This window comes from Podarcis bocagei (genome assembly GCF_964188305.1).
Source record: "Podarcis bocagei genome assembly, chromosome: 12".
Lineage (NCBI taxonomy): Eukaryota > Metazoa > Chordata > Lepidosauria > Squamata > Lacertidae > Podarcis > Podarcis bocagei.
This window is the reverse complement of record NC_138137.1, coordinates 53890352-53916277: the sequence shown is the minus strand read 5'-3', so window position 1 is coordinate 53916277 and position 25926 is coordinate 53890352. Positions and strand designations below refer to the sequence as shown.

The 25926-nt window shown below is 48.8% G+C and overlaps 1 protein-coding gene across 5 annotated transcripts in view; it reads left to right on the top strand.

The window, feature by feature from the left end:
- CRHR2 (corticotropin releasing hormone receptor 2) overlaps window positions 1–25926 on the top strand; it is a 201920-nt gene that overhangs the window by 46186 nt on the left and 129808 nt on the right. For 3 of the 5 annotated variants that reach the window (XM_081163804.1, XM_081163801.1, XM_081163805.1), the window contains one exon: window positions 17102–17221. In XM_081163804.1, coding sequence (XP_081019930.1) covers window positions 17102–17221 — 120 coding nt within the window. Of the gene's footprint in view, window positions 1–16486; window positions 16971–17101; window positions 17222–25926 lie in introns of those variants that run through there. The other 2 variants (XM_081163803.1, XM_081163802.1) reach the window with 2 other exon arrangements.

Genomic DNA, 25926 nt, shown 5'->3' with positions numbered 1-25926 from the left:
CAGATCTGCTTAGTTCCAGCAAACTGGTGGCCTCACGTGATTTTGCACCATACAGCATTCTTCAACCTGGGGTTCCCAGATGTGGGTGGGCTGCAAGGCCCACCATACACAGCCTCCTTAGACCAATGACCAAGGATGATGGGCATTGTAGTCTACCCACATCTGGGGACCCCAGGCTGAAGAACACTGGCTGAAGAACATTCTTCGCTTAGAAGAGGAATGGGGAAATGGTAGTCTTTCTAATGTTTTTGGACCTCTCCCGACAGCACCTGTAAGACCTGCGCTGAAACTTTTGGATGTGCAAAAACAGTGTTGAAAGCTGGATCGCGTCTAACTGCCCCAACACCATCATGAGTACAAATCTTCATGAATGTATAATAATAATAATAATAATAATAATAATAATAAGTATTTGTACAGTTGGCTGGTTTTTACACTCACTCACAAACCCCTCTCTATCCTCCATGCTGGAGAGCATCCACAAAGGACATATTCCAGCCAGACAAAAGTCAGAGAGAAACCACAGCAGATTTTGGTTAGTCCGCCAGAACCTGAAACCTGGTCTGAATTCCATTTTCTTCTGGAATCCCTTGACTTTCCTAGTGATGTCAGGTTTGGCTTCCTTCTAAGTAAATGGCTACAAGGTGAATTTCCAAGTCCACCATCTTCTCATGTCCCCTGCCATGCCGAAATCAGAAGCCCCACAAATAAGCATCTCTCCACCCAAGTTCTGCATAAGCCTCCGAAATTGTAATATAGTTCATGTTATTATTAGTGTATTATTAGAGTATTATTAGTAATCACAAAAGTATAACCTCTCCCTGAGGCTCAGGCAAGACAGAACAAAGCTGTCTTTAAGAGAACTATTTTAATTTTAAAAACCAAATAAATATCTTTTAAAAGAAAAGAAAGTGGCCACCTTAAGACCAGCCTCTGTGCAATCCCTTATTTGCAAAAGGAGGCGCCGTTCGCTCTCACTAAAACAGCAACACTCTGCAGCAAAACAAAAACTGCTTATGATTTGCGTGTTTGCAGACCTTGACACGAGCTGAAGGATTGAAACTTTATAAGCGTGAATTATGCTGCTTCCGCACAGCCTGCTTTCCTCCTCATCGACCCACAGCCCCCACACTCTCCCCTCCCTGCAACAATCTGTGATGTGCTCCTTTGTATTTGCAAAACCCGCTGGGAAACCACCAGTGGCTGGCATGAAAAATCTAAATTTCCATGGATTGTGGGTCGGTGGGGGAGAAGAGAATACTGCTCATCGTTCAGATGGAGACACCTCCCCAGTTTCTAATGAGATAAAAGCCCTCACTAGGGTGCTGGGAGCAACAATTTTCTTCTCAGAGGGACCCCTAGCCAGATACTCTCTGGCTTTTCCCAGAAAGGGAGGTTATCTTCAAGAGATGGACATGAGCACTGTGAAAATCCCATCAGCAAGATGAGTTTGAAGATCAGACCGTCTGGCTTGAGACGCAAGTGATTCTGAGAGCAAATGTTTGAAGTCTCAGAAGTTATTCCACTATTAATCTCTCTCTCTCTCTCCATCAAAGATGTTTCTCAAAATATTGTGGTGTGCGCCTCAATCTCCAAGTGACAGGAAACTCCAGGGGTGCTTGCATTTTTCAGGGGTTCGGTTTCCTCAGGATGAAGGTCACGGGAGACGGTGGTGCCTTTGGGATATATGGTTTTATTTACACATATCATAGAATTGTAGCTTTGGAAGGAACCTGAGGGTCTTCTAGTCCAACCCCCAGAAATGGAGGAATCTCAGCTAGAATCATAGAATCATAGAGTTGGAAGAGACCACAAGGGCCATCGAGTCCAACCCCCTGCCAAGCAGGAAACACCATCAGAGCACTCCTGACATATGGTTGTCAAGCCTCTGCTTAAAGACCTCCAAAGTAGGAGACTCCACCACACTCCTTGGCAGCAAATTCCACTGTCAAACAGCTCTTACTGTCAGGAAGTTCTTCCTAATGTTTAGGTGGAATCTTCTTTCTTGTAGTTTGGATCCATTGCTCCGTGTCCGCTTCTCTGGAGCAGCAGAAAACAACCTTTCTCCCTCCTCTATGTGACATCCTTTTATATATTTGAACATGGCTATCATATCACCCCTTAGCCTCCTCTTCTCCAGGCTAAACATGCCCAGCTCCCTTAGCTGTTCCTCATAAGGCATCGTTTCCAGGCCTTTGACCATTTTGGTTGCCCTCCTCTGGACACGTTCCAGTTTGTCAGTGTCCTTCTTGAATTGTGGTGCCCAGAACTGGACACAGTACTCCAGGTGAGGTCTGACCAGAGCAGAATACAGTGGCACTAGATCATCCATGCCAGATCGCCACCCAACATCTGCTTAAAAACCTCCAAGGAAGGAGAGTTCATACCTCCTGAGGGAGACCATTCCCCTGCCAAACAGCTCTTCCTGTCAGAAACTTCTTCCTGATGTTTAATTGGTATCTCCTTTTTTGTAACTTGAAGCCACTGGTCTGAGTCCTACCCCCCAGAGCAGGAGAAGACAAGCTTGCTCCATCTTCCATGTGATGGCCCTTAAGATCTTGGAAGTTGGCCATCATATCTCCTCTTTTTCAGGCTAAACATACTCAGATCCTTCAACTCTTTTCTTTTCTTTTACATATATTTTTTATTATTTTTCCTTACAAACTTTTTCAAACAATACATTAATTCACATATATACTCCCCCCCCCCCCTTCTCCACTGAGCTTGTGACTTCCCTTCAACCGGTATCCCATATCAAATCCAATTGCACATTCTAACTCTTTACAGTATCTCTACATTGTAGGATTTACTTCAACGCTGCTAGTGTCTTCAAATTTTTACAGTTTTCATTTAAATATACAGTAAATTTACTCCAGTCTCTCTGGAATTTCTGATCGTCCTGGTCTTGGATCCTGCAAGTCAGTTTGGCCAACTCAGCAAAACCCATCCTCTTCTCCTGCCACTCCGCAATAGTAGGAATTTCTTGTAATTCCCACTTTGGGGCTAACAATGTCCTCACTGCAACTGTGGCATACATAAATAGTCTTTGGTCTATCTTCATAATCTCATTTCCCATCAAGCCGAGCAAAAATGCCTCTGGCTTTTTGGGAAAGGTATACAGAAGGGGAAGAAATGGAGGCAGTGAGAGATTTTACTTTCTTGGGCTCCATGATCACTGCAGATGGTGACAGAAACCACGAAATTAAAAGACACGTGCTTCTTGGGAGAAAAGCAATGACAAACCTAGACAGCATCTTAAAAAGCAGAGGCAGCACCTTGCCAACAAAGGTCCATATCGTTAAAGCTATGGTTTTCCCAGTAGTGATCTATGGAAGTGAGAGCTGGACCATAAAGAAGGCTGATCGCCGAAGAACTGATGCTTTTGAATTCTGGTGCTGGAGGAGACTCTTGAGAGTCCCATGGACTGCAAGAAGACCAAACCTATCCATTCTGAAGGAAATCAGCCCTGAGTGCTCATTGGAAGAACGGATCCTTAAGCTAAGGCTCCAATACTTTGGCCACCTCATGAGAAGAGAAGACTCCCTGAAAAAGACCCTGATGTTGGGAAAGATGGAGGGCACAAGGAGAAGGGGACGACAGAGGACAAGATGGTGGGACAGTGTTCTCGGAGCTACAAACATGAGTCTGACCAAACTGCAGGAGGCAGTGGAAGACAGGAGTGCCTGGCGTGCTCTGGTCCATGGGGTCACAAAGAGTCAGACACGACTAAACGACTAAACAACAACAATAACAATACAGTGGTACCTCGGGTTAAGAACTTAATTCATTCTGGAGGTCTGTTCTTAACCTGAAACTGTTCTTAACCTGGAGCACCACTTTAGCTAATGGGACCTCCCACTGCCGCTGTGCCACTGCTGCACAATTTCTGTTCTCATCCTGAAGCAAAGTTCTTAACCCGAGGTACTATTTCTGGGTTAGCAGAGTCTGTAACCTGAAGCGTCTGTTACCTGAAGCATCTGTAACCCGAGGTACCGCTGTATCAACTGTTTCTCATAAGGCTTGGTTTCCAAACATGCTGGGGACTTCTATTTTGTGGTGACCATGGAGAGAGTACTACATGGAACTGGCAGTTTTGAAACAGGGCCAGCACCAGATTAGCACCTCTGCAATTTCCACTCATTTCAGAAGCTCCCATTGCCCTGATGCTTGTTATCTTTCCGCCCGCTGCAACAAATGTGTTTCCCCAAATATGGCCCCTGGGTTGCCCTTTCTCTTTATCCCAAAGTTCCTGCGTCGCCTGGTAAGTCACGTCGGAGCTGTTCTAATATCAGCTTCTTAATGGCAAGGAAATGGATCTGACTCTTATCTGCAGAGATCGATTTTCCAATGCTTAATTATGTGGAATTCATCATGCAGAATCACTAATTCCATAATAACGCCTTGCCGGTGCTTCAGCCGACATAACTCCACAGAATAGCTGCCAACTTTGATTTTAAAAAGAAAAGAAAAGTATTACTGGACCCCGGGGGGGGGGTTGTTGGGGCAGCACTTTGGTTTGATTGCCACTTTGTTGTGGATCCAAATCCTTGGCACATCCTGAAACAAAGCACAAATTGTATTGCAGGCGCACTTCTGCATATCATATTCTCCCTAGTTTTGCAATGCACTTGCGTGTCGAGGGCCCCAAGCCCCCCCCCCCCCAATAACTCACACATCACACATCAATTTTGGTTTGGGTTTTTGGCATGATTTTGGCCACAACTTTATTTAAATACATCCAAGTGAGTGGTTGCTTAGGCATTGGTTCCGACTATCTGTCCTTGCCCAGGGGACAGAACTGACTTCCGGATTCCAGCAAAAGCCAGTGCGGGAAACAAATTTTGGGGAGAAAATGAAGCTGGGCCTCAGTCCCTCACTTCTCACCCTCATGCTCCTGGTGGCTTGCACGGCCCAGGTCCGATGCCAGGGACAAGGACGAAAAGAATGGCAAGCCCCTGGATTCCTTTAACGGAATTTCCTTTCCGCACCACCATTGGAGGGGTAGGCACTTACCCCTCCACCAACCAATTTGAACCAATGCCTAACCACCAACCTTACAAGTTGTGGCGATTTGCTACACAGTAGGCAAAACCAAATGGCACCAGCCAATCAGCCAAATGGACAAATTCCTACCAGGCCCCTGCCTCAAAGCAGACGACCCCATGACAGGCATAGCAAGGTCAAGCGAACAACCCCCCCAATACAGGGAGGGTGGGCGGGTGATCCGGTGCAAGCAGCCAAGAGAATGCTCAAAGTTGGGCCACCAGTATTTAAAACCTCTGACCCCTCCTTCAAAACTGGCAACAAGCAGTTCTCCCCAGTGACCCGATTAACCAATTCACTGCCTGGGTCCCTCCACAAATCCGCCCGGCAACAATGGGGTGGCTCGTATCCCCCACCACAACACGCGCTCTTTGCTAGGGAGAACACGTTTTCTCTGACCCAATTGCGTGTGTGACGATGGAGAGGGGCAGGCGTATCAAAGAGGGTCCAGATGTGGGACTCCACCTTCCATCAGCCCCAGCCAGCATGGCCAATGGTCAGGGATGATGGGACTCAAAGTCCATCAACACCTGGAGTACGCAATGTTGGCAGCCCCCAGGTTGGGGAAATGTGTCTGCCCTTCACACTGTGTATTCACCGCATCCTAGGCCAAAACACCATCACAAAAACTGCAGTGCTACTTAAAATGCAAAGAAGCTAATAGAAAAATGAGGGTGGAATAATGCAAGGTTCAATATAGCGGTTTTTCACGCATTCATTCTTAGCACCTTTTAATGGGTTAGCTTCAAAAATTGACAATGTTGTGCCCAGATATCATTTTGGCGCAGTTTCTTTATAGTTTCCCAGCACGACTAACATAATTCTTCTCATGTAATAGGATTCACTCGCACAGTTTTTATAGGACTGGGGAATGGCAAAATGTGCTCACCCCCGGATAAAATATAGCCAGGGTGTTGTTGTGAATCATTCTCTTTAAAATAAAATAAAATATTTGCCCTATTGCAGTCTCTTCTTCTGAAAGCAGTAAATATTTCTTTCCCGTTTTTGTTGCAGCGTGAAGAATTACTGCGAGGAATCTGCATATTGACACTTTATTTGTTTTTATTTTTTCCTTGACAAACCCTCCCAGGTTGTCATTTTTCATTCCGTAATAGGAATCTGCTTGCGCTGCAGATGCCAGCTTGTCAGCTAAGAAAAAGACAAGCGCTCGTCAAGGAAGGGAGTTAGATAAGGCTGTGACAACCAAGAATATAAGCAATACCTGACTGTTTCAGAGATGAAGGGTCCCTCTGAGCCCCCAGCTGTATTTTCAGTGATGGCCAAACTGCTCTTCATCAGTAGTGTTGGGAGTCAAAAAGTTGTCATTCCATTTCCCTAATATCTGGCTGGTGGTCCCTGATTCTGGGACCTCGGAGCTTTCACCAGCGAGTGTGATGGCCTGGGACTCGGGCTCAGACTCGGAACCAGAGGAGTCTCAGTCTGTACCAGATCCTTTGCCTCAGGCATCACCTGACCCAAGTCTGGGGCCTGATTCTGAAGTGCCCCAGTCTGCACAGGTTCCCCTGCAACAAACCCCAGCTGGGCCGAGTCAGGGGCCTGAGCCTGCCCTGGCTCCAGATGCGGGAATGACCTCATTGCCCTCAACTGGGCCATCATTTACAGCTGCTCCACTATCGGTTGGGTCAGGGGAGGCTGAGGCGGCCCCTGGGTCTAGTAACCCACTGACTTCTCCTGAGCTGCAGAGACTGAGGTCTGAGAGAAGGAGAGACCTGAGTACTTGCAGGAGGAGTGCTCGCCTTCGGGCAAAACAGGGAGGTGAGTTGCCGGGAGATCAGGACCGGCCGTTACCCCGACAAAGATAAAAGGCTGTCGGACCTTGCTCCAGGTTGCGGGAGCAACATTGGTGTATACCAGATCCTGCCTGAGATCCTGTACCTGTCCTTGCCTGGTTTCCTGCCTCGTGTCCTGCCTCGACCCTGTCGGTCTGACTCCTAGCGGAACCTTCGGATTCTGGACCGGTCCTGGACTGCGTTTCATGGGTTAACCCCGGGCCCAGCACAGCAAGTAGTGCAGGAAGATGCCTCAGACTTTTGGTCTATCCGGTTCATTAAGAACATAAGAAGATGTTGGTGGATCAGGCCAATGACCTGTCTATTCCAGGTCCCTGCTCTCACAGGGACTGAACAATTGCCAGTAGGAAATGCATAAGCAGAATTCAAGTTCCTCTCCCCTCCTGCAGTTTCCAGCAACAGGCATTCAGAAGCATTGCAACTATGGAGACAGAATATAACCATCCTGACTAGCAGCTATGATGTCCACACTGATTCTCAGGAGCTCTCTGTGGTTTCAGACAGAGGACTCTCCCAGTCTTGTTTGGAAACTAGGATTGCACCTGGGATCTTCTGTGTCAGACTTCAAAAGGACTCCAATCGTCCTCCTTCCTGACTGGATGCCAGAAATGGAAAAACAAAACGTTGTTCTTGTTGTTGTTTAGTCGTTTAGTCGTGTCCGACTCTTCGTGACCCCATGGACCAGAGCATGCCAGGCACTCCTGTCTTCCACTGCCTCCTGCAGTTTGGTCAAACTCATGCTGGTAGCTTTGAGAACACTGTCCAACCATCTCTTCCTCTGTCGTCCCCTTCTCCTTGTGCCCTCCATCTTTCCCAACATCAGGGTCTTTTCCAGGGAGTCTTCAACGTTCTTCTTACTAATGTATTTATTCACAATTCAGAGAGATATACAGAGGGGCAACCACTCGGACAATGGCGTTGCTCCAACTGGGCTCCTCCACACTCTCTTCTTAGCAACAGCATTTCCCTTTACGGTGGCCACCAGGGGTTAATTGTCTCTGAGTCTTTTGCTCTTTCACTTTCAATGCACGCCGGGTTCTGGGAGAAGGGAAGTCAGGAATGCTGTCCAGTGATAAGGTGTCAGCTGGCTGCTCTGTCTCTCTCTCTCCCCCCCCCCTCTTCTCCCAACTCCTCCCAACTCTTCTGTTCACCTGTCTCTGAGCTGTGACCTTCCTCAAAGAACTGCTGCAAATCAATATCTTCCCCTTATCTGGAAGGTTCAAGAGGAGGAGGGGGGCAGTCTCCACCATTCCTCCTCAGCCCAGTCCCCCTCATTCCAGTCCCTGACATTCTGTATGCAAATTATGAGATATAGCCGCATCAAAATCAAAGGAAGAAAGGATATTGGATGGCACGGAGTTATGTCTTAAAGCCCCAAATGGCTTCGGTCCAGTATACCTGAAGAAGCATCTCCACCCCCATTGTTCTGCCTGGACACTGAAGTCCAGTGCCAAGGGCCTTCTGGCGGTTCCCTCACTGCAAGAAGTATCCTGTATCGGGAAGTGTTTGATGTCTTGCTGTGTTTTAATTTGTTGGGAGCTGCCCAGAGTGGCTGGGGCAACCCAGTCAGATGGGTGGCATATTAATAAGTTGTTGTTACGAAATGATATGATAATCTTTATTGTCATTGTCCCATACAGAACAACGAAATGGAAAAAAATCTACATCAGACATTCAAAAACCAACAAGCCTGCTATCCCAGCCTGGTTAGCCCCCTAAAAACTCTGATACCCCATAATTAAATACAGTGGTACCTCTGGGTGCGAATGGGATCCACTCCGGAGCCCCATTCACATCCTGAGCAGAACGCAACCTGCGTCTGCACATGCATGGGTCGCGATTTGCTGCTTCTGCACATGCGCGTTGATGTCATTTTGAGCATCTGCACATGCGCAAGTGGCAAAACCCGGAAGTAACCCATTCTGTTACTTCCGGGTCGCCGTGGAACGCAACCTGAAAACACTCAACTTGAAGCATATTTAACCCAAGGTATGACAGTACATGTTGTTGTTGTTGTCGTCATCATCATCATCATCAAGGAAATGGAGTAGATCCATTATGAGGAAAGGTTGCAGCATTTGGGACATGATAGTGTAGAAAAGGGACGCGGGTGGCGCTGTGGGTTAAACTACAGAGCCTGATCAGAAGGTCGGCGGTTCAAATCCCCGCAATGGCGTGAGCTCCCATTGCTCAGTCCCTGCTCCTGCCAACCTAGCAGTTCAAAAGCATGTCAAAGTGCAAGTAGATAAATAGGTACCGCTCTGGCGGGAAGGTAAACGGCGTTTCCGTGCGCTGCTCTGGTTCGTCAGAAGCGGCTTAGTCATGCTGGCCACATGACCCAGAAGCTGTACGCCGGCTCCCTTGGCCAATAAAGCGAGATGAGCACCGCAACCCCAGAGTCGGTCACGACTGGACCTAATGGTCAGTGGTCCCTTTACCTTTACCTTTAGTGTAGAAAAATGGCATGATTGAAGTTCATGAAACAATGTTTGGCACTAAGAAAGTGGAACACTCCCCCAGGAAGCAGTGATGGCCATCAACTCGGATGGCTTTAAAAGAAGATTGGACCAATTTATGGAGGGGAAGGCTACTGATGGGTACCAGCCATGATGTCCATGCTCTGCATCCACAGTTGGAGACAGTAATGTTTTTGAGTACCAGTTTCTGGACACCACAGAAGGGCTCCTGTGTTCGGCTCCTGCTTATAGCTTATTCCCTCAAGCATCTGGCCGGCCACTGTGAGAATAGAACACTGGTCTAGATGGGCGGTTGGCTACATCCAGCAGTCTCCTCCTATGTTCTTAGCACCATTTGCTTTGGTGGGAACGGAAGAAAAGGGCTATTGGCTTCATGCCCTGCTTGTGAACTTTACAGAAGCATCCTTTCAGCCAATATGAAGAAAGAATGCTGGACCAGGTGGTCTGATATGATCTAGCACAGGGGTCAGCAGACGTTTTGAGCAGGGGGATGGTCCACTGTCCCTCAGACCTTGTGGGGGGCCGGACTATATTTGAGGGGGGGGATGAACGAATTCCTATGCCCCACAAGTAACCCAGAGATGCATTTTAAATATGATATAATTTTTTATTGGTTTTACAAAGTTTTAAACAACAAACAAACACTTAAAAGAACAAACATACATGTATAGTTTCATCCCCTATTTTCGTAAACCTCTTTTCTCAGACTTCCCCATACCTCCCCTTTCTGCATCCCAATGTCCATATTTTTATAGCAACTCCCAATTGTTACTCTCCACCTCTGTCCTCTTAGTACTCTCTATAATCTGACCTTATGTCACTGTATCCCTTTGTTTCTGGGAACCAGAACATTTTAACATTCATTAAGTTTATATTGGTCCTTAAGATAGCTTTTAAATTTTCTCCACTCTTCTGCCACCGTCTCCATTCGTTGATCACGGATTCTGCCTGTCATCTCGGCCAATGTCATATAGTCCATCACTTTCATCTGCCATTCTTCCAGAGTGGGTAGATCTTGTGTTTTCCAGTACTTCGCGATAAGTATTCTTGCTGCTGTAGTAGCATACATAAAGAAAGTTCTATCCCTCTTTGACACCAATTGGCCGACAATGCCCAAGAGAAAGGCCTCTGGTTTTTTAGGAAAAGTACATTTAAGTACCTTTTTCACAGAGATGCATTTTAAATAAAAGGACACACTCTACTCATGTGAAAACACCTGGCAGGCCCCACAAATAACCCAGAGATGTGTTTTAAATAAAAGGACACATTCTACTCATGTAAAAACACGCTGATTCCCGGACCACCCACAGACCAAATTTAGAAGGCAATTGGGCCGGATCTGGCCCCCAGGCCTTAGTTTGCCTACCCATGATCTAGCAGGACTTAAGTTCAGAACATTCCTCACGGAACCCCGGCTGACATTTCAATTCCCAACGCTGGGTAATGCTGAGCCAAAATTACAAAGATGAACACCGGCTTAGCTACCCAAGGCATTTCCCTTCTTACAATGCCCCACACCTTTCAGTGGGGTCTCCCTCGTGTTAACATGACCCGGAGGTGAGGCCACTGCCAGCAGCCCCACATCAGGGATCTAAGCCCATCAAAACGCTCTCATTATTCAAGCCGTTTAGCTAATTGAGCTCGTTGCAATATGTATCCACGCACATAACATTGTGGGATTTCAGTGTGCGATGAAAGGTGCAAGGCTTAGTAATTGGGAGGGCAGGACACTATCACTTAGCAACCAGCAGGCACCTTGTAAACTCTCAGGCGAGTCTCTGTCCCATGGCATAATTGTGTAATGCAACCAAGCAAATGGTTAACAGTCTTTTCACCCCAATGAATCTGGGAACACTTTTTTTTTTTTTTTTTTTGGAAGCTGAGTAGCAACAGGGTGTCAGTAGTGGGGATGGTGAGGCAAAAGACCCTGGGCCCAAGCACACATGCATATTGTATAAAGGTGCAACACCCTTCTTTCACACCCTGTGAAACATAAATGCACAGTTTTTTTTAAAAAACCTGGGCAATGGTGCCTGCCCACGGCTCCCGAGCCTCCCCCGATCTGTCAAAACAAAGGGGGAAGGAAACAGGAGATTGGGGGAGGCTCAGAAGTCATGGGCAGGTGGTGCGCCCTTGCCCAGTTTTTAAAAATTTCTGCGCATTTATGTTTCACAGGGTGCGAAAGAAGGGCTTTGTGCTTTGCCTGGCAGAGAGACCACATGCCTTGCGCCACTCCTGGGCAACAACCGCCCACCCGCAACTCCCGAGCCTCCCCCATCAGTCAAAACAAAGGGAGAAGGGGGCAGGAGATCTGTACCGCTCGACGTCCCCGGTTCCCCTTTGGCAGTGGAGCGGCAGTCAGCAGTCCGGAACCAGCCAGAGACAACTGTGCTACCAGCCTGGCTCTGGGCTGCTGAGGCTGCCGCTGCCACGTTTCCCGGGGACAGATTTGCCAATCTGGCCACATTCCAGGGACGGAATTTGTCCGGGGACAGATTTGCAGATCCGGGGACGTCTGGTAACCCTAACCAAGCAGCCCTTGTGTGCTCCTTCTCTGTTGATAACAAGGGGAAGTGAGGCCTGTGATCAGACTCTAGTAGTGCAGGACATTGCCACACAAGGGAACAGTGCTGTCAATATCTTCGAATTCCTTGCTTCAGAGATAGGGGGAGGCCCGTGCCATTTCACCATCTGAGGTGAAGCAGGAATGTTCCACTCCCTGCCCCCAACTTTCACCATTGCCAGAATGCCCCCCGCCCTCACTTAACTCCGGAAGAGCCAGGACACTCCTCAAAACGTTGCTGCTTGTCTTCTCCACCCCAGGGCAGGGAGGCGAGCAGCCATGCTGTGTTCAAGGTGCTTCTTAAGTCTTTTCCACCTGTCATCTGTTGGGATACTGCCAGGGAGATAAAGTCCATCATGGCCCCCAAGCCGACTGCCGGACGATCCATCGATCTCCCGTAGGCACGCAGTATCAGCAATTAGTGACATGAGCTCCAGAAATAGCCTGCCACATTCTAGAGCCGATGCACACTCTCTATCAGCAGATAATGAACAGCAGAAGTCGCACTCAGGAGAGCATTATTTACAAGTTTTATTCTGCGTTGATCAGAAGAAAGAAAAACATGACTGCCTGCTTCAGTGTCTCTGACACAGAGAGAGTGAAAACAAAAGACACAACAGAAACATCCTGTGAAACAGGAAATACGCAGACTCTGACTCACAAAACCTGCTCCCTTTTAAGGTGGAACGGAAATATCCTAACATCATCATGGGCGGAGGAAGGGGGGTGCAGTGGGTGCGGGCCACTCCGGGTGTCACCACTGAGGGGGTGACAAAATGCCGGGTGGCACTGACTTCAGGGCCTGCAGCGCGCCCAAGCCACATGTCTCTCCTGGCTTGGGCATGCGCAGGCTCCATGCTACCCAAACGGCCCACCCACTTCCTCCCCCCCCCCAGCTTTAGGGCTGCTGAGTGGGTGGCTCCTATGGGTGGCTCTCCCCGCCCCTGGGCACACCGCCCCAGGCACCCGAGCGGCTTCCTCTGCCATTGCCTGTCATGGGCTGGTTGGATGTAGAGGAATGGTGGGAGGAACTGTGGGATGTGGAACACAAGAGCAGTCAAGTACAACATTCCTAGAGTGAACATGTTTACACAGGGGGAGGAATGTTTGTCCAGCCAGCAGGTAAACTTCCTGTTTCCTTCTGGGCTGGGACAGACTTCCTCTGCATGTGACTAGAGGTGGGCGTGGCCTCACCTGTGCAGGTAACGACAAAAGCACAGGGCAGGGCAGCCATCTCTCTCTGTGTGACTACTTTCGTCGAAGAAGCAACATCTGCTTAGCCAAAGATGCTCTCTTGGCCTCCAGCCAAGGGATGACAAAGGGACTGTCTCCTTATGAGATAGTTTCCAGGTGTATGTTACTTTTCTAAGATAAGTCTGACTTCTGGGATCCAATTGTGAACAGAATGTGAGTGAGTAAACTCTTTTTATACTTTTATAGAAGACTGTGTCTTGTCTTATCTTTTATGAGGGAATAAGGGGAAAATACCAGAACAGTTATTATAGAGGCTTTAGCGAGCCTGAGTAAACGCATCTGCTGTGAGTTTAAAAGGGGGAATGTTACTCTGCTAAATTGTGAACTTGTTAACACAAGTTGGAAAGGCTATAATCAAACAATATATCCTCTCCTGTATCCATGAACATTCCCACAGGAACCAGCTGGGAAACCCTCAAGGGAAGAAGGCTCAGAGCCAAGGAAGTGGTGGTGGGATGATGATGATGAGGGGTCAGAGGAAGAGACTGGAAAGAGGAGGTGTCAGAACTTGAAGAGTTTACAGGGTTTAGTGAGCAGGGAGAGGCTGTGGTAGAGAGCAGTCCAGAATCAGAGGCAGAAGCTGAAGCAGGGGAGGAGGGAGGACAAGGGGCAGAGATGAGTCAGGCTGGTGAAGAAGCAAGGGGGTCTCCTCCTCCTTCTGCAACAAGCTCCCCTCCCCCTGGTTTCCCAGGACCAAGAGAGGCACGAAGCACGAGGAGCGAAGACAGATATGCAGACGGAGTCTCTGATTGCTTGGGGGGGGGGGGACCCTGGAGAGGAGGAGAGATATCTGGCTGTGGGGAGGCAGGAATCTTTAGTCCCAGCAACTGCTTCATTGGGGCAAGACCTGAGTTGCTGTGCTCCTTAGACCTGACACTCCTGTGCGGATCCTGTTTTGCTAATGAGGAGTTAACTCCAGCTTTCTTGCTGTGGTTTACTTCCGGCTCCCTCCTGTCCCCAGGAAGGGTGGGAAGATGAGTGGCCATGCACCCTCTCTCAAGCCACACCCTTTCTCTGCAGGCCACGCCCCTCCCTTGCCCTGCTTTGCACCCTCATGGAATGCTTTTGTGCAAATGAAATGGGCACACTTGCAGCTCTGACCGTGTTTTTCTGTTTGTCTGGATGGAGAAACCAGCGTATTGAGATGAGCCTATTGTACAGAAGTAACACTTACGGGTGGTGCTGTGGGTTAAACCACAGAGTCTAGGACTTGCCGATCAGAAGGTCGGCGGTTCAAATCCCCGCAACGGGGTGAGCTCCCGTTGTTCGGTCCCTGCTCCTGTCAACCTAGCAGTTCAAAAGCACGTCAGAGTGCAAGTAGATAAATAGGTACAGCTCTGGCGGGAAGGTAAACGGCGTTTCCGTGCGCTGCTCTGGTTTGCCAGAAGCGGCTTACTCATGCTGGCCACATGACCTGGAAGCTGTACACCTGCTCCCTCAGCCAGTAAAGCAAGATGAGCGCCGCAACCCCAGAGTTGGCCACGACTGGACCTAATGTTCAGGGGTCCCTTTACATTTAACATTTACATTGGTTGCTTTGCCTCAGAGCCCACTCGCATGCGGCCCCTGGAAAGTTGCCCAGAAAGCTGTGTGGCCCTTGGAGTTAGAAGACCCCACCCCCCACTTCAGGCTTAGCACTCCCTCCCTGTCTTCCATGTCCCTCCTGAATTATAGAGAAAACACAGAGTGTGGAGGCCATGCAATGTGGGTGTCTGGCCTACATTAATCACAGCTCTCCTGGATTTCAGCATGATCAGATGTTTGCCAGAGGGAAGCCGGCACACTCAGTGCTGGGGAAAGGCAATGAGCCCCTTAGAACATTGGAATACAGGGAGCTGCTTTCTACAGAGTCAGACCCTTGATTTCTCTAGCTCAGGATTCCCTAGTACAGTGGTACCTCTGGTTACAGACGCTTCAGGTTACAGACGCTTCAGGTTACAGACTCTGTTAACCCAGAAATAGTACCTTGGGTTACTAACTTTGTTTCAGGATGAGAACAGAAATTGCACGGCGGTGGCACGGCAGCAGTGGGAGGCCCATTAGCTAAAGTGGTGCTTCAGGTTAAGAACAGTTTCAGGTTAAGAACGGACCTCCGGAACTAATTAAGTTCTTAACCCGAGGTACCACTGTCTTTATTTGCTGCATTCATATCCCATCTGTGCCTCCTAGGATCTCAAAGAGGCACACATAATTCTCCCCATCCTCAATTAATCCCCATAACAACCCTGAGTGGTAGGTCCCAGGGCAATTGAGCTTCTTCCCATGTGGAATTGTTTCTTGCACCCAGAACCCACCTCCATCCCAGTTGTTTATTTAGAATCAAGATTTGTTTATTTTTAAAGGCTGGGAATTATGCACACCAAAAATGCGTAAATAATGCAGAAACAATACAGATGCACAAATTGCTCCGTTCAGGTTGTTCCATAAGGTATAATTAATTATTATGATTGCATTTATATCCTGACTTTTTCTCTAAGGAGCTCAGGCTAGCATGCGTGGTTCTGCCCCAACTCATTTAATCCCCACAATAGGCTGAGAGGCAGGGACTGAGAGGCAGCCAGCTTCGTGGCCAAGTGAGGATTTGACCCTGGTCTCCCAGACCCTAGTCTGATGCCCTAACCACTACACCACACTGCCGCATCGGCATTGAACCCGATGGCTTCTGCATTCGAAGCAAATGCCCCACCCCCACTAAGCTACATCGCTTCCCCTCTGGCTGTTGCCTTTCCCTTCTACAGCTTCGGGAGAAGAGATCTCCTGAGCCTTGCAACACTCAGCAAACCCTAAAAACGGATTTCCCTCAGATCAGCTCGAATTCTGCCATAAGCTGCTGCGCTGTTTTTCCCTCCCCGTGCTTGCAATCTGCCTGGGGAGAAGAGCGTCCCGGGGCATGTGCAGAGTGCTTTATCCTTTGCCACTGAGAGATGCTGCCCACCAAGGTTCCTGATCTGCAGCAGTTTGACGGGGGCCGGGAGGAACCGATGCTCATGGACATCCTCCCCTGGCAGGGAAGAGTCGGTTCGGTTTCAGAGACACGAGGGGAGGTTGGTCTCGTCTTGCGCTGCGCCTTGAAACCGCTTCTCACTGATTTCGCAGGAAATGTTTGTCGCTTAAGGGATAATCAGTGGCGTAGCGTGGGTTGTCAGCACCCGGGGCAAGGCAAGTAATTTGCGCCCCCTAACCCGTGGATTTGCGCCCCCTAACCCGTGGATTTGCGCCCCCTAACCCGTGGATTTGCGCCCCCTAACCCTAACCCCCAGATGTTGCGCCAGGTGCGGCTGCCCCCCCCTGCACCCCCCACTCTACGCCACTGGGGATAATCAAGCCAATACAGAGAGGCGCAGAGAGAGAGAGAGAGAGAGAGAGAGAGAGAGAGAGAGACTGACTCCCCTCTCCTCTTACTCTCAATAGCCAGGACAGAGCAGGATTAGACAGCAGCCAAATGTCAGCAGGAGGGAGGCGCAGGAGAGAGCAGAAAGACCCTCCCTGAGAAACCGGCTGTGATTTTATTGGCTCCTGAGCTGCTGTTTAAAGCAGGAGCGCTTGGGAAGATCTCTCTGTGTCGGGTCCACCCACCCTCCAAAAGACAGAAGCAGGGAGGAAGGGAGAGAGAATGTAGCCAGTAGGCTTTGCTTCTCTGGCAAAGGGGGAAGAGGCAAAAGAAAACCACGGGAGAAAGGAACCTGGAACACCAGCCCAGCTTGTTCCTCCTCCTCTTCCAGAACGGGACCACCATGAACGAGACGATCGTCCTCCAGTACTTCATCGAGGAGCTGGATGCGAACTGCAGTCTCCTCGATTTGTTGCAGGATGGATTTGATGGTAGGGGAGGGCGAAGAGGGCCGGGAGAGTCTCTCGAGGGGTTCTCGGTGCGAGGGTCCCGGCGCGGCGCGCCCGGGCGCACGGAGCGCGGATGGTTTCAGTCACTCCCTTTTCTCTCTTTTAACTTGAAGGTCCCTACTGCAACGCCACCACCGATCAGATCGGGACCTGCTGGCCCAAGACCAGCGCCGGGGAGCTGGTGGAGAGACCTTGCCCCGAGTTCCTCAACGGAGTCAAGTACAACACCACGAGTAAGTGCCAAGCCAACTCTCTGTTTGTGCGCCTTCGCTTTTCTTGGAGGATGAATTCCGGGCTTTTGGGGTGCAGGTGGGAATGGGTCCTGGTGGAAACTCAGTGGCAGAATGCAAGATAGATAGATAGATAGATAGATAGATAGATAGATAGATAGATGATAGAAATTATAGTCAATACTGCTGGCTGATTTATCTCTTGCCTGTTACGCGTGTCTCAAGGTAGGCAAACCACAATAACAGGTAAAATAGTTTTAAGAGCAGTGCTGAAGACAAGTTTTAAAACAAGGCGAAATGAACGTCTCAGGCGTGTGTAACCCCCCCCCCCAACTGTTTCCTCCTTTAGTGTTTTCCTGGAAAATGAGGAGTTTCGTTCCAGAAGAGGACAGATGCAAAATTGCGTTCCCATGTTAAGTTTGGCTTGCTAAGAGTTCATTGACTTATTTCAGTTTTTCCCCGTGGGGAGAAGCGGAAGCTGGGTGCTTTCAAACGGCGCAGTAAAATAATTAAGAAGTAAGAAGAGCCACTGGGTGTGTTGTCATGTGGAATCCTTTCTTTCTCGGGGTGTAAGCATTATATCTATTTTAGGAAGTATCTAAGGTCGGCTGTAGTCACTTGGGAATATTCGAGTGTGTTTTGCACACTCCCTTTCGCCAGGTGTATCTAGTGGTCAAGTTGGGCAAATGTCTTGGCGTCTGCAAGTAGATGCGAATTCCGGGTTGCTACTGGGGATAAAACGCCTTCCCCGATCCAAAGCAAATCAAGCGTGCAGATGGGGAACGATGTGGTTCAATATGCATGCAGCTCTGCTTGCTCTGGGCAAGAGTAGAGCCCTCTCTGCTCCTGAGTTTTGACCGTTCGGTGCTCCAGATCTGGCTGGAAATCGCATAACCCAGATTTCAGCTCCTAGAAGTCGGTCAACCAGCGACAATCAGCCCCAAGCACTTTATATAAGAGTATACAGTATATCATGTGAGTGTTGATCATCACAGACAAATGTGAAAATTTTGACACAGGCTGTTGATACAGTTGCCTGAATGTGACTGTATTTGATTGTGTGGTTGTGCTTGAATGGCAGGGAAATAGGTTTTTGAATTTGTCAGAATTCTTCCAGGACCAGCAATAGCCACTTCTCAATGTCAGCATTTGGAGATATATCTTGATCTAGTGGTGAAATTGGGCAGGGTTTGGGTTTCAGAGGGGAAAGTGTTGTTTACCAGGACCCAAAATCATCTTTGAGTGGAAATCTGTAAGATCTTTAATCATTATGTTCAACCCACTGATTGCTTTGCAAAATATCTGAGGGACAGGATCATCAGGGAATTTCCCATGCTTTTACCTGAGCACCCTAGAACCCAGTCAGTACTTAACTGAATCAAAACGTGTCCAGGCATCCTAGCCCTGTCCAGAGACCAAAAAGTCTTTTCTGCTAATTCTGGACCACCTCCTGTTCTGGATTACTTTGCATTGTGAGGAGTAAACCCCAGATCTGGCAACGAATGATGGGGCTCGGCTCAGGTGTGCCCATGGGGCTCAAATTAAGAGCTGCTAGCAATGGCAAGTGCGGGGAATCTGTGGTTATCTCATGTGAAGTAGGAGCTACCTGTGCCAAACCTGTGATTTCCCCAAGAGATGCTTATATGCGTTGTGAGTAGACAGCAGGAACCCAGACCTCTGAAACAATGTGCCAGACACCTGGACACGTATTACAGGACAAGTTTATCTCACTGTATTGGCCACTTCGAAAAGATGCCCTGATTGCAGAATGTTGCCTGGAGTCATGGAAGGTGGTGCTGTGGTCTAAACCACTGAGCCTCTTGGGCTTGCTGATCAGAAGGTTGGCGGTTTGAATCCCCGTGACAGGGTGAGCTCCCATTGCTCAGTCCCTGCTCCTGCCAACCTAGCAGTTTGAAAGCACACCAGTGCAAGTAGATAAATAGGTACCGCTGTAGTGGGAAGGTAAACGGTGTTTCCGTGTGCTCTGGTTTCCATCACGGTGTCCCGTTGCGCTAGAAGCAATTTAGTCATGCTGGCCACATGACCCGGAAAGCTGTCTATGCAGAAACGCCAGCTCCCTTGGCCTAACAGCGAGATGAGCACTGCAACCCCATAGTCACCTTTGACTGGGGTCCTTTACTTACCTTTCAAGTGCTGGAACTGGAAGGGACCTCGGAGGTCAACCACTCTAACCCCACCTGCTCATCACAGGTTCTGCAGTGGAAGATGCAACTATGGAAGGTGTGAGGCACCCTTTGACCTTCCCGATGTGGCTGAACTACAGTTCCATCAGTCCCAGCAAGCATAACCAACAGCCAGGGGTTGTGGGAGTTGTAGTTCAGCAAAACCTGGAGGGCCAAAGTTCCCCAAAACCTGAAGTGCAACATCCCTGAGAGTCTTCTCTTCTCATGAGGTGGCCAAAGTAGTGGAGCCTCAGCTTCAGGATCTGTCCTTCCAGTGAGCACTCAGGACTGATTTCCTTAAGAATGGATAGGTTTGGTCTTCTTGCAGTCCGTGGGACTCTCAAGAGTCTCCTCCAGCACCATAATTCAAAAGCATCAATTCAGGAATAGTTTTCAGGAATAATTTAGGACAGATGTCTTCAGGAAGCTTACAGTAGCAGTTCCCCCCTGTTTTGTCATGTTCATTGTCTGGTATTCAGTAGCACACACCTCTGAACATGTTGCTTGCACTTAGCTCTCACCGGTGATTGCTGTTGATACGCCTCCTCCTTGACTCATCCATTACAAACGTGATCTAAGGCTCACTCCTCAAGGAGGCAATTATGGACACCAACTTGGGCGGTTTTAAAAGAGGACCAGACAAATTCATAAGAGGAGGAGAGGTCTTTCAGTAGCTACTACCAAACCAAAGAGTTTATGGCATCCACCAAAGGCCGTAGCCATTTCAGCCACTGCAATTTGCCAGGCTGCAGATCATACCATACAGTAATTACATAAAACAAGGCACCAACGATGTGAAGAAAGAGTCAGAATTCATAAATATTACCTGCTAGCTCATACCTAGCTTAACCCACGTTGAAGCTCCGAATCTCCTGCACAACTTATTGCAATACCATCTAGCTCTCGCTTTCTGATCTTTCATACACACACACACACGCTTTTCAGGTTTATACATTTCACTGATTTTACAATCATTTTAACATTTCAAAACTTGACAGCCTTCCCCCTCTTTCTGCAGTTCCTTAAATTTATTTTTAATGTCTTCGGCATATCCAAATGAACTTAATTTGCTCATTTATTCATCTACTTTAAATATATATAGTCTTATGAAACTGCAGGTTATTACAATAATCCTGCCAATGTCCTCATCTGTTGGCAATTTATCTGTAAATATTCAATAAACCATTTCCATTCTTTTATAAAAAGTTTATCTTGATTTCTTATTCTTCCAGTAGGTTTTGCCATTCCTGCATATTCCATAAGTTTTTGTATCCATTCTTCCTTTGCCAGGACTTCTGCTTCTTTCCATTTTGGGGCAAGCAACATTCTTGCCACTTTCTAATCTTTCTTGCAGCCAGAGAATAATGTGCCTCTCTATTTATCACAATACTCTTAGCGTCTTTCTCTTTCTCTCTCTTTCTCTTTCTCTTTCTCTTTCTCCCTGTCACACACACAGAGTGCCAGATTTACGTATAAGCTAAACAAGCTATAGCTTAGGGCCCCACTCTCTTGGGGGCCCTCAAAATATTGAAAGGAAAAAAACTGGATGTACATTTCCAAAATATAAGATAAGTTCAACAATTACTTCGATAAAATACATATTTTGTTACTTGCAAATGGCTTTAGATACCTATTAGGTCCATAAATTACCGCATAGCATATATTCAACCCAAAAAACAGTGACAATTTGTTGTTGACAAAGGACAGCTGGACATATAAAGCAGTGTTTCCCAACCGGTGTTCCGCGGCACACTAGTGTGCCGCGGAACGTTGCCTTGTGTTCCGTGGGAGGGAGGCGGGCGAGTCGGGCGGCGAGAGGCGGGGTGGCGGCGAGCACACGCGGGGCGGCGAGCGAGCTCCCTCCCACATCCCATCGCCGCTCGCTTCGGCCGGCCTACTGGAGGAAGGCGCGAAAACCTCGCGCATGCGCAGGCCTTCCGCCTGCGACAGCCCAGTAGGCCGGCCGAAGCGAGCGGCGATGGGATGTGGGAGGGAGCTCGCTCGCCGCCCCGCGTGTGCTCGCCGCCCGACTCGCCCGCCTCCCTCCCACGGCACACCAGCCTACCTCCGTGGGAGGGAGGCGGGCGAGTCGGGCGGCGAGAGGCAGGGCGGCGGCGGCGAGGAGAAGCCGCCCAGCGCGGGGCTCTCGCCGTCTGCCTGCCTGGCTGCCTGCGAGCTCGGCAGGCAGCGCTTCCGTCCGCAGCGCCCGCCTCGCGGCTCTCATTCCCTGCCCCTGCCAAAGCTCACCCAGCCAAGCCGCGCTCTCCTTCCTGCCTCGCTTTGCTGCCTCCCCCCCCACCCCCAAAGCTTGGAGGTTCCCCGGCAGGAAGGAGGGAACTTAATCCTCTCCGAGGGCTGCGGAAAACAGACATGCAAATGGGGGCTTGCCAGCTCTTCAAGCGCCGCCGGCTTTCTTCGGGAATTACCGCCCGCCGAGCCTGGTAACGCTGACAGGCCGAGCCGCGGGGCTTGGCAGCGCAGCCGGCAGAGTGTGGGAAAGGGCGGCCGCCACGCGCCGGGCAAGGCGAGACTCGACGGGGAGGACACCGGCAGCAGCGCCCCCCCCCCAGAAACCCGCTCCGGGCAGGTAATTCACAGAGAGTGGACAGAAGGAAGCCTTAAAGGGCTTCAGCCTCCCAGAGTGGCGGGGAATAATAATAATAATAATAAAATTGACAGGTGGTGTTTTTCTAGGTGAGGGGGTGGGGACTGTAATAACAAAAAAATCAGCTGTATATCAACCGCTGTTTTGCAATGAGGAATTGCAAATAAGGAAGATCAAAAGGAGAATGTTTTTTTTTGGGGGGGGACTCTCTTCCTCTTCCTCCTCCTCCTCTCGTTCTTGCTCCTCTTCCTGGCAAAAGGGCTGCTGAGACCCCTTCTCTCTTGGGTGCCGGTGGGTGCTGTGACGTTGACGCTGCTGTGGCAAGTGCCTTTACTTAGCAGAGTGCATTCCCCTTTACACAGGAGGGGAGGGAACAAAATTGAAACTTACACTTTCGTGCGTCCCTCCCAGCGCGACGCTGCGCGCTGACGTCACGGGGCTGTAATGGTGGTGTGCCTCGAGATTTTTTTCATCAAACAAGTGTGCCTTTGCCCAAAAAAGGTTGGGAAACACTGATATAAAGGGCCCCATTGCCTTCAGTAGCTTAGGGCCTCATCAATCCTAAATCCGGCCCTGCTCTCTCTCTCTCTCTCTCTCTCTCTCTCTCTCTCTCTCTCTCTCTCTATCTCTCTCTCTCTCTCTCTCTCTCTCTCTCTCTCTCTCACACACACACACACACAAATGAACAATTTCTGCCATACTAAGCCTGCTTCCTAGAGTCAGCAAAGGTATCAGCCATCGATCTCTTGGATCCCAATATAAAGGGCAGATCAGTGAGTAGCGTATTACGTCTTACACCTGAGCTATGGCAGAGCCTGTCATCATATTGGACACTATTGCAGTGGCCACCCAAAACTGCTTTGGGCATTGCATGGAAAGTGAGCTCCATTTCTTAATGGACCAGGCACAGGTATGGTCAAGTAGCATGCTCTGTGATGCTCTGTTTTCAGAAATGGGAACCGTGGCGAGAAGCTAGGATTCCTAATTAAATGCAAAGCCCTTCTGGATTCTACCCAGAAGAGCCAATTTTGAAGTTGTCTCTTGTACATGGTCAGAAGAAAATTCAATTCTGCATAGTACAGTGGTACCTCGGGTTAAGAACTTAATTCGTTCCGGAGGTCCGTTCTTAACCTGAAACTGTTCTTAACCTGAGGTACCATTTTAGCTAATGGGGCCTCCCGCTGCCGCCGCGCCGCCGCCACACAATTTCTGTTCTCATCCTGAAGCAAAGTTCTTAACCCGAGGTACTATTTCTGGGTTAGCGGAGTCTGTAACCTGAAGCGTCTGTAACCTGAAGCATCTGTAACCCGAGGTACAACTGTAATAACTCTCTATAAGGTACGACGTATAGACTTTCCAATGTTGTGAATTACGTTGTGAACCGCCCTTTGTCCTGTGAACCATCCCGAGATCTACGATGGAAGTATACAAATAAAATAAATTAATAATCATCATAATAATAATGTAGGTTATTACCCCATTCCATATAGCGCAAAGCAGGAAAATGTTCAGTGGGCTTAATTGATGAAATTTAGCTGGGTGCAGTCAGCTCTTACCTTAATTGTTGGCCACCCCAGTTCTGTGCAGAAGAGCAATGGCTACCAGCCTCTTTTCTGCCTCCACAGTGCCGGAAACCACAAGAGGGGAAAGTGGCTCCTGTGTTCAAATTCTGCTTGCGGGTTTCCCAATAGAGGCATATGGCTGACCCCTGTGAGAGTGGGCATGGAGGATTAGAGAGTCCATTGGTCTCACCCAGCAGCCAGGCTCTCCTTCTCTTCTTAAATGTTCTCCCTCGCTGAACTTTCAGATCTCGACACATCGCTTTGGCTGAACTCTTAACTGCACGAGATGGATACAAATTGCTTTTGGGTGATTCTCTCAATTACTCTTTACCGTACGACATCCTTAAGCATGCAGCATGGGGTTCTGCGCTCTTAAGTAAATGGTGATTCATAAAGGGAGCTGTGATTTTATATAGTCTCCCTCTCTGTTAACGAGTGGAACAAACGAGGAGGGAGGTGAAACAAAAACCCGCCCCGGTTACTGAAAGATATAATTGTCTCGCATCAGAAATAATTTCAGATATATGTGACTGAGGAGCCAGGAGGAAGGCGATAGGACAGCCATTATGTGGCTGTGCTGTAATTACGGAGAAATTTGTGGTTCCAAATGAACCTTTTAACCTGGCTTATTATATGCCAGGTAGGTAAATGTAATATTTGAGAAACATTGGAAACTTCCCTGTCTGCCTCCCTCCCTCCCCTCTCTTTCTCCTAGCCTAGATTCCCAGAGCTTGCCAAGGAAACATAGGTATTTTTTAAAAAAACATGGAGCATCATAATGAGAAGAAGCAGTTTGGGAATTATTATGGGCAGTAGTAATACAGTGGTGCCCCGCAAGACGAAATTAATCCGTTCCGCAATTTTTGCCGTCTAGCGAATTTTCCGTCTTGCGAAGCACGGTTTAAACGGCTTAACAAAGTCGCAAGACGTTTTCGTCTTGCGAAGCAAGCCCATAGGGAAATTCGTCTTGCGAGGCAAATCGCGGACGAAAAAACCTTTCGTCTAGCGAGTTTTTTGTCTTGCGAGGCATTCGTCTTGCGAGGTACCACTGTACTAGTAGAAGTGTAGTTGTTGTTTATATAAGAAATAGCAGTGTGTTGGTGTTCAGAATTGTTCAGAGTTCCAGCCAGCCAGGCAGCTCTGCCCTATTCCAGGATACACCATTCCCAGAAACGATCACACACAAATTTTATACAAATGGTGAGCTCTCTCTCTCTCTCTCTCTTTGGTACTCGCCTTTGGAGATACATAACTGCCTACTAGGGAAGGTCCTAGGAAGAGCTGACTTCCAAATTCTGGCTGCAGACACCAAGAAGACGCTGCCCTATGTCCTAGCCAAATGCCCAATAGAGAAACAGTTGAGGGAGGTGGGTGTGCTTAGCCCAGAAGAGGGGCATCTGAAGGTACCATGATACCTTCATGACTAAAAGGCTGTCCCATGGAAGATGGAGCAAACCGGTTTCCTGCTGCTCCATGGGTAGGACCTGAACCAACAGATTCAAATGTTAAGAAAGGCAGTTTCAGCTACTGAACTTTCTGCTGGTAGGTGGAACAGACTCCCTTGGAAAGTAGTGGACCCTCCTTCACCAGAGGTTTCTAAACAGAGGTTAGAGGGCCAACTGCTAGGGTTCTTTAGCTCTGATGCATTGCAGGGGGTTGGACTACACGATCCTTTGGGTTTCTTACAATTCTGTGATTCCTCAGATATTGGGGAGGGAGTGAAAGGGGAACTGAGAGAAGGGCTGTATCAGAAGATCTTGGGAATGGCAAAGCTGATCCTCACCCCCAGTTCAGTGACACAGGCCTGTAGTACCAACCACAGACATCTGCTCCCTGACTCTTGCCTGCGCTCATAAACTTCATCTCATGAATGAGCCAGCTCCCAGTGAAGGTTTGCAGCCAGCTCTCAGGGAAGGTTTACAGCCAGCTCCCAGTGAAGGTTTGCAGACAATTGAAGAAAGCAGCCAGGAACAGAGAGGGTTAACTGCCATGCCAGAAGAGCATTGGCTAGTGCCAACTCCCCTGCCCCTTGGAATGCCTGTTGATAAGGGAATGGCTGAGAGCGGGCCGGAAGCCAGCCAACGCTCTCCAGAAGTGCAAACTGGCACAAACAGAGGAGGAAGCAGTTTGTCAGGGTGGGAAGAGGTTGGAGCTGATCCAATCCCTCCTAAGAGTCGGCTAAGGGGAGGGCTGTTAGACCGGAAATAAAGCAAGAGGCGAAAGTGAGAAAGTTATATCTTCTGTAACCGGAAGGGGTCTTCAGAAGGGTCATCGTGATTGATGATGCCGGGAGGCTGTGTTGGAGCCATCCAAAGCTATTTTGACAAATCATCCTTTTTAATTAACTATGCTTACTGT